The sequence below is a fragment of the Gopherus evgoodei genome, chromosome 14, assembly GCF_007399415.2.
Source record: "Gopherus evgoodei ecotype Sinaloan lineage chromosome 14, rGopEvg1_v1.p, whole genome shotgun sequence".
NCBI classification, from domain to species: Eukaryota; Metazoa; Chordata; order Testudines; family Testudinidae; genus Gopherus; species Gopherus evgoodei.
Window position 1 is genome coordinate 2,409,575 of NC_044335.1, and position 12,183 is coordinate 2,421,757.

The 12,183-nt window shown below is 44.6% G+C and overlaps 1 protein-coding gene across 1 annotated transcript in view; it reads left to right on the top strand.

Annotated features, from left to right (window-relative positions):
- The window catches only part of NOL4L (nucleolar protein 4 like), a 103,497-nt gene that overhangs the window by 33,159 nt on the left and 58,155 nt on the right, over positions 1–12,183 (top strand). Inside the window, exon 4 of the mRNA XM_030533318.1 lies at positions 2,096–2,205. Coding sequence (XP_030389178.1) covers positions 2,096–2,205 — 110 coding nt within the window. The remainder of the gene's footprint in view (positions 1–2,095; positions 2,206–12,183) is intronic.

Below are 12,183 nucleotides of genomic sequence, written 5' to 3' on the forward strand. Positions count from 1 at the left end.
CTGCTGCCTCACACTGTTTCCAGCCTCATGGCTTTATAGACACTCCCCTGTTCCATCACAGGTGAGCTTCCTTCTAATTAGCGGCCTTAATTGGCTGATTGGGCCTACCTGGCCTCATTCAACAGTGTGGGGACTGTACCCCATCACACCAGCTCCATAGCTGCTGCAAACCCATAATGCATGCTTCACTCACTCTATGCACAAGTTCTCTTTTCTTAAAACTGGATTCACAACATGGAACTGCTCTTGGGAAGACAAAAACCACTAGCCATAGGGTCCACCAAGATTCTATGGCCACACACACAGATGCAAGTGCAGTGTTTCCTTCTTCCCTGAAGAAGTCACAGCTCTTTTCCACCCATCCTCTGAGATTCTGTCTTTTTTCCTACAATCAGGTCTTGCCATGACATTGAGAGGCTACAAGCTCAGCCTTGCTGGGTGCTCATTCTAAATGTCTTTTGCCAGGTCCAGCTCATGCTCTGGAGCAAGTGGCAGCTTCTAAGTTCGTTCACCAAGTGCTAGGAGACAGTATTTTGCAGGAAGTCCAGTCAGGTGCCTGATCATATTACCGCATAGACCCCACTGTGGACATAGTTTTCACTGTTTCATTAATGCTGCTTGAGACTGCCTGAGCTGAGCACAGCTTTTATGCCACTGATTTATTTATTTATTTGTAGATTCATATTCATAGATTCTAGGACTGGAAGGGACCTTGAGAGGTCATCAAGTCCAGTCCCCTGCCCTCATGGCAGGACCAAATCCTGTCTAGACCATCCCTGATAGACATTTATCTAACCTACTCTTAAATATCTCCAGAGATGGAGATTCCACAGCCTCCCTAGGCAATTTATTTCAGTGTTTAACCACCCTGATAGTTAGTAGGGTGACCAGACAGCACGTGTTGAACCTTATGATGCTCTGAATCGGTTTTAGTCCCATTTGGCAAAGATATGATATGTGTCCCTGGGAGCTTTCTCCCCTTTCCTGCAGCCAGTTCGTAGGAACCCTTCTGCACTGGGTTCTTAGCAGTTTTTGTTTCACTAGTTAACATTATCCCACGTAGGATAGTGTATTATTTTGTGTGCTTGTGACATGCAGGGAAGGAAGTGTTAATTAATCTATTGGCCAAAGCCAGGGAATGAGAAGGGCAACATCCAGTCATACAAAAGAAAGAAAATGAAGAGACAGTATGTTATAAAAAATGGACTTTGGGATAATGGCTGCTCCACTATGGCCCACTGGCTGCTCTCGGATCAGGTGGCTGCTACCCTGAATGCATTCTTGAAGTTTTGTCGATTTCTCACATTTGGGGCTAGTTCCCTAGAGGGGGAAGAGCGGGGCCGGGACCTGGGACTGAGCAGGGGGGTCAAGCACCCCTGGGAACTCAGAAAGTAGGTGCCTGTGGCCTAGCAGACAAGGGACAGATGACATAAGGTCTAGAAAATAATGAAGAGTTTGCTTTACAGTGGACTCTACTTGATTGGCTGGAAATACTGTTTCCTTGAGTGGTCTGAATCTGTCTTCCTGATGATCACTAAGTCTTCATGTGGATGTATAGAAAGCTGTCAATAGGGACAGGTTAAGAAAATAAATAAATAAAAAGGTTATTTTAATTATCTCACTGAAACACAATCTCCATCACAAGAGGGAAGTACTTCCAAAACTGCCTTAACATTCACCCCAAAATGAAAGAGTCCCCATCAAAATGGTTGTAACTTCGCAGCACAACAACTGGCTGGAAAAATCTGGTTGTTTGTGAAACTCTCTCTGTGTTCCTTTTGGTCAGAGGTGGTTTTGAGTGTTCTGGCAGGGTTAGATGTTTCATTCTGCGTTTAATGTTTAGTCACCCAAACTGAAAATATTGCATTATGTGTAACCATTTCCACATAGGATGGTTCCTTTGCAATGAAAGGGAATTCCCAGCAGGGTGGGGCCTTTATGCAGCATGTAGCACAGTGGGCCCAAATACTGAATGGGAGCTTTGGAGGGTTACTGCAATTCAGATATTAAATAATGCTGATGATAGTACAGCGTCAGGTCTGTGCTGCCAGGATCTCATGTCTAAAAGGAGCTTTCCTTTTGTTTTTTACTTCAGAAAATGAGCCACCCTCCTCTTTGGTGTCTGGAATCATTGACTACAACATGCCTCTCACCTCCACCTATCTGAAGCAAATGAAGCTGCGGGTCATGAATTCACAGGAGCAGGTGAGTTGCTCTCTTCCTGACTAACAGAGTCTGTCTTATTTCAAGAGGTGCTGAGTGGCACCAGAGCAGATTTCTGTCCAGACTGACAGAGTAGGGTGAATGGCTGATGCTTGGCATCTCAAAGTAGTGATGACCAGATTTTCACAGGAACAGTTTTGCACATGTCTAGCTTGTGTGCACCTGCAAGTTGGGAATTGCACAATTGCAGAGAGTGTTGCTGTGTGTAGGTTGCGTGCATGCAACATTTTGTTTTTGAAAGTCTGTCTCTAAAAATCCATGCAGGGTTTTTGCCGAAAGGGCACAGAGGAGAGGAACAGAAATGTATTCAGTGCAGTTATTGTTCATTACTATCTACATGTTCTTTAGACATATGGTGGCTTTAAGTGAAATTAATATAAAAATATCCATGACGAAGAGGAATGTATATCTGCCATCTTCCAAACTGCTTAAGGGCTTTAGTAGATCAGGACTGATCCCTAGGCTTTGCTTCTGTTGCTCAGGTGTTCTCTTTTCTTGAGTTGTTCGGCGTCTTCCTGGAGAATCAGCTCCAGTCACTTCCTTCTTGTCTCCGTCTGGGAAGAGGCTCAGCTGTTTGGTGACAATATTATACCTCTGGATTTTGATTTGGGAATGGAGGGGGTAGACTGCCACATGATTATACCCAGGCCATGGAATTTTCCAATGTTCTGCAGCTGCAGAATTTGCCAAGGGATCCTCAATGCACCATGGAAACAGACTATAAAAAGAACACACTTTCCTGACTCCCCACAAAGTTGAATTGCTGGCACTTCAGAAACCAAGTGTCAGATTTTCTTCCCACCAAATATAGGTTGGAGTCTGATCCCCTTATGCTTTTCTCCCTAGCTTCCCATTGCCACCAGGAGCTGAGGAGTTGTGTGTGTGTGTGTGTTGTAGCAAGCAGGAGGCACTGGTCAAGTGTTAACCTGAAAGGTAAAGTTGAAGTACATGGATGGTTGTTATCTGATGGCAGCCTGAAGAGAGGACTCAGTGCAGGGGTGTAAAGTGCCGGATTGCGGTTATTTGCAGGGACTGAGGAAATAGATGTTGAATCTTTTCATTGGGTCAGTGGAAAAACCCCTTACCGTGGGGCTAAATTACATGTTGGAGAGTGCACTTCAGCATAGCTTTTTACTTTCATATGCTGGACACTCGAGTTTAACAGTCTCTCTCCAGTGGGTAATATTAGAGTTTAGAACTGTGAAAAGCTGGGGATCGAATGATTTTGCAATCAGTTGTGGAGTCTGATGCTGTAGAATTATGGACAGTTCTACATCTTCACCAACCTAGAATCTCTTTCCTCAGAAACTGGCTCTGAACATCATGAAAAAATTGGATTCTAAACTGGATCAGTTCAAGGGGCTTGGATGGCTCAGCGGATCAGTAGCAAAACAAAGAATCTGATCACTGGTTCTATATCCATCCTTGGATGAGCTGGACAAAAATTGTTAACAATTGCTGACTGTTCAGTGACTTATGTGAAATGAGTTGGCGAGTCTCAATCCACAAAATCTCCCACCATAATTGACGTTTTTTACTGCAAGGCTATGGACCATATGGGTCATGGAGACTGAACTCCTATCTCAACGCAGGAAGAGGTCCTTTCACGTCAGGGATGAGGCATATTAGCAGGAGTGTGTGGGAGGTTTGCCTAATCACTGCTTGTGCTTTACCTGTTCTATGAAAGAGATGACTTCATTCTCCTGGTCTCTAAAACTCAATTAACTAAAAATATGTGATGAATCTTAACCAAAATCCCAGATCCAAGTCATAAATATGGATCTGAATTTCCATACTGAATTTACCTTTACAGTGAGCCAAACCCAAATACCTTGGAAATCAGTAGAATTTGATGTAGGACCTGAGTTTTGAACTCCAGAGTTCAGGAATGTTTGTGTCTGGAATTTTTTCTCAGTAAATTACAGCAATAGCGAGTGTGTGTCCTCAGTTCTGTTCTTGGACCTGTCACTAAAAAGATGTATAGGAAATGTACTGCTACCAAGAAATGCTTTTGCATCGAGCTAACTGAGCCTCGAAAACAGTCCAGTGTGAGGAGTAGAAAGCTGCAAACAAGATGACTGTTGCTGGGCAGACCCACACACTGAGCTATCTGATTTTACTAACTGAATTTATTCCCCTTTCTGAAAATAACCCTCTCCCTGACGCGCCAGCTCAGGAGTAGAAGGTGGTTGGAGATAAATGCCAAAGAACAAAAAAAAAACCTAATTAGCTGAAAACAGCAGAAGGTTTTCAGATGCCATATTCCATTGCCCTGGTCCTGAGCTCTGACTTGCAAACAGAGGTACCTTGAAACCACTACACCATAAGGAAACTATTAGAATATTTATCTTCATAGACATACAAAGCAAATACATCAGAGACTTCACTGGAGGGGAGATTAGGAGTTATCACCATGAGGACACAGGCAGGTGGAGAGGAGCCTGATAAGTTACTAGTTCATGAGAGAAAAGATGCAAGATTCTCTCAGCACGGCCCAGGAAACAGGGAACAGCAACACAGGCATAACAAGGAGACCATTGTAATGTATGCTGTGCACTTCGGAAGCAATTGTTATCTGAGGATCTTACAGTGCTATACAAAGATTACATTAATTAATCCTTATAACACCACTGTAACATAGGTAAGCATTATTATCTCTATTTTACAGATGGGTGAAATCATGCATAGAGATGTTAAGGGTCTGAATTTCAGAATTACTGAGCACCTGCATCTCCAGTTGAAGTTCACAAGGGACTTTGCTATTGCCAATTTAATCTTCTACGGAAGACACTCCAATAGTAGTTTGATGGGCAGTCCAATGAACTCCTAAGACAGACAGGTAGATAGTTGATGTCAATGGAAGCTGGAGGTACTCAGCACCTCTGAAAATAGCCTTAAATGATTTTCCCAAGGTCACACATCATAGTTAAAACCACTTCAAAAAATTCCTTTGTTAGTAGAAAGATACGTCCAAATGATTATACTGAATATCTGTCAGTAAAGAGTCCTCAAGCCCATTTCCAGTCATGGATAATGTACTAGATTCTTTTTAAAGCAAGACACACTAGCCAAATCCTGCCCTCCCTTGCACTCATGCAATCCCCCTGAAGTCAGGCCAGGCAGGGCCCCCTGTAAATAGGACCTACAATATTTGGAAATATAACCTATACTTCTGAAAGCTTGAGGAGATTGTGGCCATAGCTGTGGGGGCAGAGTGGCGCAGAGGGGAGCCTGCTGTGCCTGGGTCTGGGAGTAGAGGAGGTGTGAGGTGGATGGTGGTGTGTCAGGGCTGGGGTGCTGGGAGGTTGGGTGGTGGGAGGAGTGCACTGGGGGGGTAGGGAGGATGGAGCGTGAGGGAGTGTGCTGCAGTGGGGAGAAGACATGAATGATACTCTACTTTAGCTGTGATGCATCTGGACATGATGGATCAAGAGCACATATTAAAGGAAACAAACATGAAATCAGGTCCCAATATAATGTTCTACCCTGCCTGACCTTATCCCAGGGGTTCAGAGCAGGCGAAAGGTGTTAACCAGTATTAGGTTAGACCTTATGGAACTGATGCTATACCTCAGTTTCCCAGAAAGTGTCATATTGTTTATAATAGAACGTTCATCTTTCCTGGATATGGAATCAGCCAGCCAAAGGTTAAAGAGGATCATTTTGCTCAGGATGGAAAGAGTGGAAAAAGTGACAGAGGGGCAATCTGTTAAAATGGACTAATCTCCCTGGATCCCTCCTGCCTGGGGCTGAACTAAATGTTTGGGTATTATCCATTTGATCTTACATTTGTAACTTATCCATGCCATTTCTGCTGTGTGAAGGTAGTGGGTCCTGCGACTACCAATTTCTGCCCAAGGATGTGGTGGCTAATTTGAGAAGCTGCTGTGACTTAAATCTTGATGCTTAATGTTCAAAGGAAATCCTAATGTTTCACATCCACTTAGCTGGCTCAACCCTTCAATGAATGCTCTTTACTTCACTGGTGCTAAAGGCATTTATTTAAATTACTTGGAGATTCTGATCAGGCTATACAGCCTCAGGGCTAAATTCTGAGCAATGCTGAGCAACTGCAACTCCTTTTGTGGCTTTTGTTTTTTGAATGTATGCAAATAAAGTTTCATAGAGCACATAGTTATTCTGAGGCTCTGCTTCATGTTAAGCTTCTTTGTATAAAGCTTTTCTGTAGTTCTGTATATTTACACAACACTTTGCAAACTCATGGGCTCAATCCTGCTAGGTGTAGGGTTGCCAGGTGTCCGGTTTTCAGTAGGAACGCCTGGTCAAAAAGGGACCCTGGCAGCTCCAGTCAGCACTGCTGACTGAGCCATTAAAAGTCCGCTTGGTGGCGCAGTGGGGCTACGGCAGGCTTCTTGCCTGCTGTGGCTCCCCGCGGCTCCGGGAAGCAGCAGCATGTCCCCCTCTTCTGCTCATAGGCACAGGGGCAGCCAGGGGGCTCCACTCGCTGCCTCTGTCCCAAGCACCAGCTCCAGAGCTCCCATTGGCTGGGAACCACTGCCAGTGGGAGTTGTGAGGGCGGCGCCTGCAGATGAGGCAGTGCGCAGAGCCACCTGGCTGCGTCTCCGCATAGGAGCCGGAAGGGGGACATGCTGCTGCTTTCGGGAGTTGCTTGAGATAAGTGCCACCCGGAGCCTGAACCCCTAACCCCAACGCCCTGCTCCAGCCCTGAGCCCCCTCCCACCCTCCACCCACCAAGCCCAGAGTCTCCTTCTGCACCCCAAGCCCCTCATCCCCACCCCAGAGCCTGCACCCCCAGCTGGAGCCCTCACCCTCATCTACCCAAACCCCTTGCACCAGCCCAGAGCCCCCTCCCACACTCTGAACCCTTCAGCTCCAGCCCAGAACCCCCTCCTGCACTCCAAACCCCTCAGCCCCAGCCCCACCCCAGAGCCTGCGCCCCCAGCCAGAGCACTCACCCACTTCCTCATCCCAACCCACTGCCTCAGCCCAGAGCCCCCTCCTGCACCCTGAACCCCTCATTTCTTTCCCCAGCCTGGAGGCTGCATCTCCTCCCGCACCCCAAGTCTCTTCCCCAGCCCAGTGAAAATGAGTGAGTGAATGAGGGTGAAGAGAGTGAGCGACAGAAGGAGAGGGTCTGGAGTGAGCATGGGGCAGGGTCTCAGAGGAGGGGTGGGGCAGGGGGGGAGAGCAAAGGTGTTCGGTTTTGTGTGCATAGAGAATTGGCAGCCCTAGGTGGATACTGGGTGTCCTCAACACCTACCACATTTAGTGGGAATTGAAGGTTATTCAGTGCCTTGCAAGTTTGGGCTCTGTATAAATAAAACCTGTTCCCTGCCCCAAAGAGCCTGCAGTCTAAGGCTTCGACCTGTTTCCACTGAAGTCAATGACAAAGCTCGCAGTGATGTTGTGGGTGCCATATCAAACCATTTTGTTCTTTATAAAGCCTAGGAGTGTCATGTATTCCATGGGATTTGAGCCCTATGACTATGCTATGAAGTGTTTCCCTCTTTAGATAAATTATGTAACTACGTGAAAGTCAATACAAAATATTTATAAAGGGAGGAAAGCGTATTTGCCAGACAGACCCTTGGATGCGGTAATGCTATTAATTCTTCCATATTTAACATTTCTTTTAACAGTGGGCATTTCTAGGTCTACTTGGAGTTACTGTTCCCAGAAATGGCCCCACATCACATGACAAAAACTCATAAGTATGGGCCCTGTACCACCACCCTCAATGACTTCTTCAGTAGGAGGTTAGCATGAGTAAGTTCTGCAGGGCTGAGCCTTCAATTAGCCACAATAGGTCAGCAAATGTTACTCTGCACCAGGGATTTGACTGTAATCTTCCACCTCCAGTGGCAACTCTGCAACATGAAAAAACATGCTTTCTGCAAAATATGAAGATCCCAGAATCCTTGAAGAAGACTGACCTATGTGGCCCAAGGATTAGGATTTTTAAAGGGTCTAATCCTCAAATACCTATTCAGAAAAAAACTCCCATTAATGTCAACAGGAGTTTTGCCCAACTTGGAACTATAGGATTCAGGCACTAAATGATTTCTTGGCTCAAGGAAAAATATCATATTGTTTACCTAGTTCCCTCCGGCCTCTCTTAGATCTTCTAGTCTTGAAAAAAGAAAACTGAATTGGTCACACTCTTGTCCCTCGGTGTGCAATTTCATGCATTTTCAGTTTGTTGTTTCTTTTTCCTTTTGCTTCACCAACTACCCATTGAATTAGAAACCAAATATATTGGCTACTGTCTTGAGCTGCTTCCACTCTGAATTGCATATAATCAGCTCTACCTTCACCAACCAATGTATGCCGCCTTGGTTACAACTGCTTTCCACTATGCTTATATTTTCTCACCCTCAGTTTATCAGGAATATCATCCTCTGAACTCTTCCTCTTGTCACCAGCGTTTCCTGGTTAGGTGGGCTCCCTAAGCCTTTCCAAGATGTAACAACTGAGGGAAGAAATTATTCAATGTTGATAGTTTGCCCTTCAGTCTGCTCCAGTGAGATTTCTGGGAGCAGAAGAGCAGCCAGAGATGAGTGCTGCTGTTCAGATTTCCACAGGAAAAGGACTTTCCATCAAAGTTAGCTGCGTAACCTAATCCTGAGGGGATATTTGGGAAAGAACCAGTGTGTCCTGGGTGCCCTCAACCTTGAGTCTTGAGGACATTTTCTGACTTTTTCTGGGAGACCAAGCACCTAGAACAGCCACTAATGCATCGTACCCTGACAGGGTTACGGTATTGGCGAAGGAAAAGTGAAGTGGACACAGGAGTCGCACATACGATAATTCAAGTTTGTTTGAGTGTTTCAGTACTAGGCATGTAAAGGCATCCAAACCTTTAATCATTCTTATGCCTCTTCTCCAATCCTTCTCCAGTTTATACAAGTCAAGAAGGATGCTGATGAACTGGAGAGAGTTTAGAGAAGAATCACAAGAATACTTATAGAATTGAAAAACATACCCTATCGTGAATGACTCTGGGAGCACAGTCTGTTTAGTTTAACAAAGAGAAGGTTAAGGAGTGATGAGCAGAGTCTGTAAGTACCTACATGAGGAACAGAAATGTGATCATGGAGGGCTCCACAGTTTAGCACAAAAAGATAACAAGATCCAATGGCTGGAAGTTGAAGCTAGACAAATTCAGACTAGAAGGAAGCTGCATAATTTTAATGGTGAGGGTAATTAACCATTGGAACAATTTACCAAGGATCGTGGTGGATTCTTCATCATTGGAAATTTTTAAATCAAGACTGAGTGTTTTTTCTAAAAGATCTGCTCTAGTTTAAAGTAGAAATTAATTCAGGAAGGTCCTATGGCCTGGGTTACACTGGAGGTGAGACTAAAATGATCAGAATTGTCTCTTCTGGCATTATAATCTATAAAGGAATATTAATGCCAATTATTATTGGGAAACAGTTACAAAAGGAGTAAGAATTAAGGCCATGTCTACACTACCACTTTTGTCGGTAGAACTTACATTGCTCTGGGATTTGAAAAAACAGTCCCTGCGCCACATAAGTTACCCAGCAGAAGTGCTGGTGTGGACAGTGTTATGTCGGTGAAAGAGCATCTCCGTCGGACAGAGTTGCCGCCGCTCGTGGAGGTGGTTTTATGATGCTGATGGGAGAGCTCTCTCCCATCGGCATAGAGTAGCTACAAGCCATCGTACAGCTGCCTCAGTACAGCTATGTCTGTGTACACTCTCTAGTGTAGATGTGACCTAAGAGGGTTAATTCACAATGGACCAGATTTCCAAACGTGCTCAGCACACAGCAGCTCCCATTGTTCTGAGCGGGAGCTGTTTGGCACTTGTGAAAATCTGGCCAGTTTCTTTAGCCATCTAAATGGGAGCTGAGCTCTTCTGAAAATCTGCCCAAAGGTCTCTAAGGAATGTCTGTGAGCAAAGGGACACATTACCTGAAGTAAAATTCTCCAGGGTAGCTTTAGGGCCTGTCCATAGAGACTGACTGACCATGTGAGGAACTATATTACAGCGCAATGGCCTCTCAGCTGTGCTGTACTCAGGATTGCCTGGATGGAGGTGCTTGGACCACGTTATTGAATCATGTTGAAGCCTCTCTAGCTGACATTCAGGTCATCTTCATTAGAGTCCTTCAGCTGGTCTCTGTTAATTTCTGATGTTTTTCTTTGGATTCTGTTGCTTTGTACTGGTTTTTCAAGGATCAGTGGCCCCCCCAACCAGCAGAGCCATTGCTTTGTTCCAAAACCTAGTTGGCCAACTGAAATTTCTACTTGAGTTGATATTTTCAGGAGAATCCAAAGACTAAGGAAAAAGAGGCTGATTTGCATCCTGGAACACTGAATGCAGAATACAGATGGGTGGGCGATCTCCTCAAGGAAGCAGTCTCATGGCAACTTTAGCTTGGAGAGACTGGGGACTGAAGGACAGGAGAGCTGATGGGCAAATCCTTACAATTTCCACCAATGTCAGGTGCCTGGCTTCCCAGCTAGAGCTCAAGAAACCCATGTTTTCTCTTCCTCACTATCCCTAGAGCTGTGTAGAAAATAACTGTAAAGGTGATCTTGCTGTGAGTGACGAATAATAATAAAAAAGGCCTCAGTCCCCCTCCTCCCCCAGCTCATTTTTTCCCTGTTTGTATTCTATATTAGAAATATCAGATAATGATCTTGCTCTTTTTTCTGGAGGACTTGGGCAATCTTTGGAAGACATGGAATGTGAAACACAGCTGGAGGTTGCTGCTCTCCCAATCCCCAATTGAGGCAGCGAGGATGTGGAGTTTTAGGATTAGAAAGTTGCAGCTCTGGTTTTGGTCTCCAGCTGTGATGTTCGAGGTGCCCCAAGGACTGCAAAAGTCCTCCAAGAATCAGGACTTGTTTCTAAGAAGAAGTGGAAGCAAACATTTTGAGGTTCTTTTTGTATATCCCAAACACTGCTTTAAATAATTATTTATTGCTTTCTAGTTCATCTTTAAAGCAATGTCACCTTATGGCCATGCAATTAACTAGCATTTGGTGGCGCTAATAGAAATAAATTAAATAACTGACTTGTGTTCCTCTTGGCTTCTGCCATAAATGATTAATTGTGCCCAGCAGCACCATGGGGAACTCACTTTTCTTGGGGTAACTGATCTACAGAAACCATTAAATGAATGGATGTCAAGATGGCCTTTTAACTTCATTATCCAGGAAAAATTGTGTGCCGTGTCTATGATTTACTGGTGCCACTAGACACAGCAATATTAAAACAGCAGCGTGTCCCAAAGGAAGCACAGGTGGAAGAGTGTTGGGATGTTTTATCTGGGCTGAGGAACAAAGAAGACAGTAGAATCAAGAAGTTCTACTTGAGCCTTCATAAATGACAAGAAGGGGCTCCCTGCAGAGAGTACGGACCTTGGAAAGAAGCATTCCAAAATAACTGCCCAGGAGTAATGAGGTTACTCTGAAAACCCCAGACCAAATTCTGTTCTCACTCCTAAGAAAATCTGGAATGCTCCATTGGAGTCAATAGATTTACTCTGGCATAACTGAGAGCAGAATTTAGTTTGAGGTCACAAGAACGTGCAGAGTCTCCTGTGGCCTGCATCTCCTCTCACACTGGTTTTAAACAAATTTGCACAGGTGTGAGAGGAGAATCAGGTCCTTTACAATTTCCACACTATGCAGAAGTAACTCAGTGTAGGATGACTGCTGGGGCACTAAACTATCTTCTGAACTCCTGATTGTTACAAACTAGTAATTAAAAAGAGCAAAAAGATAATGTTTGCTGTTTAGCCCTAATGCTTCTACCACCTAATTTTTAAATGATGAATACTATCATTTTTTAAATGCTAGGGTAGTCCAAGTTTAAGGCAGTCATTCTCTGGGCAAGCTATTCCGTCTGGTTTAATTCCAGCTCAGTCCTGAATTTATTTTTTCAGGGTTCATACTAGGCCATTCAGCATGACTTCCATTAAGGCATCCTATCTTACACAATGG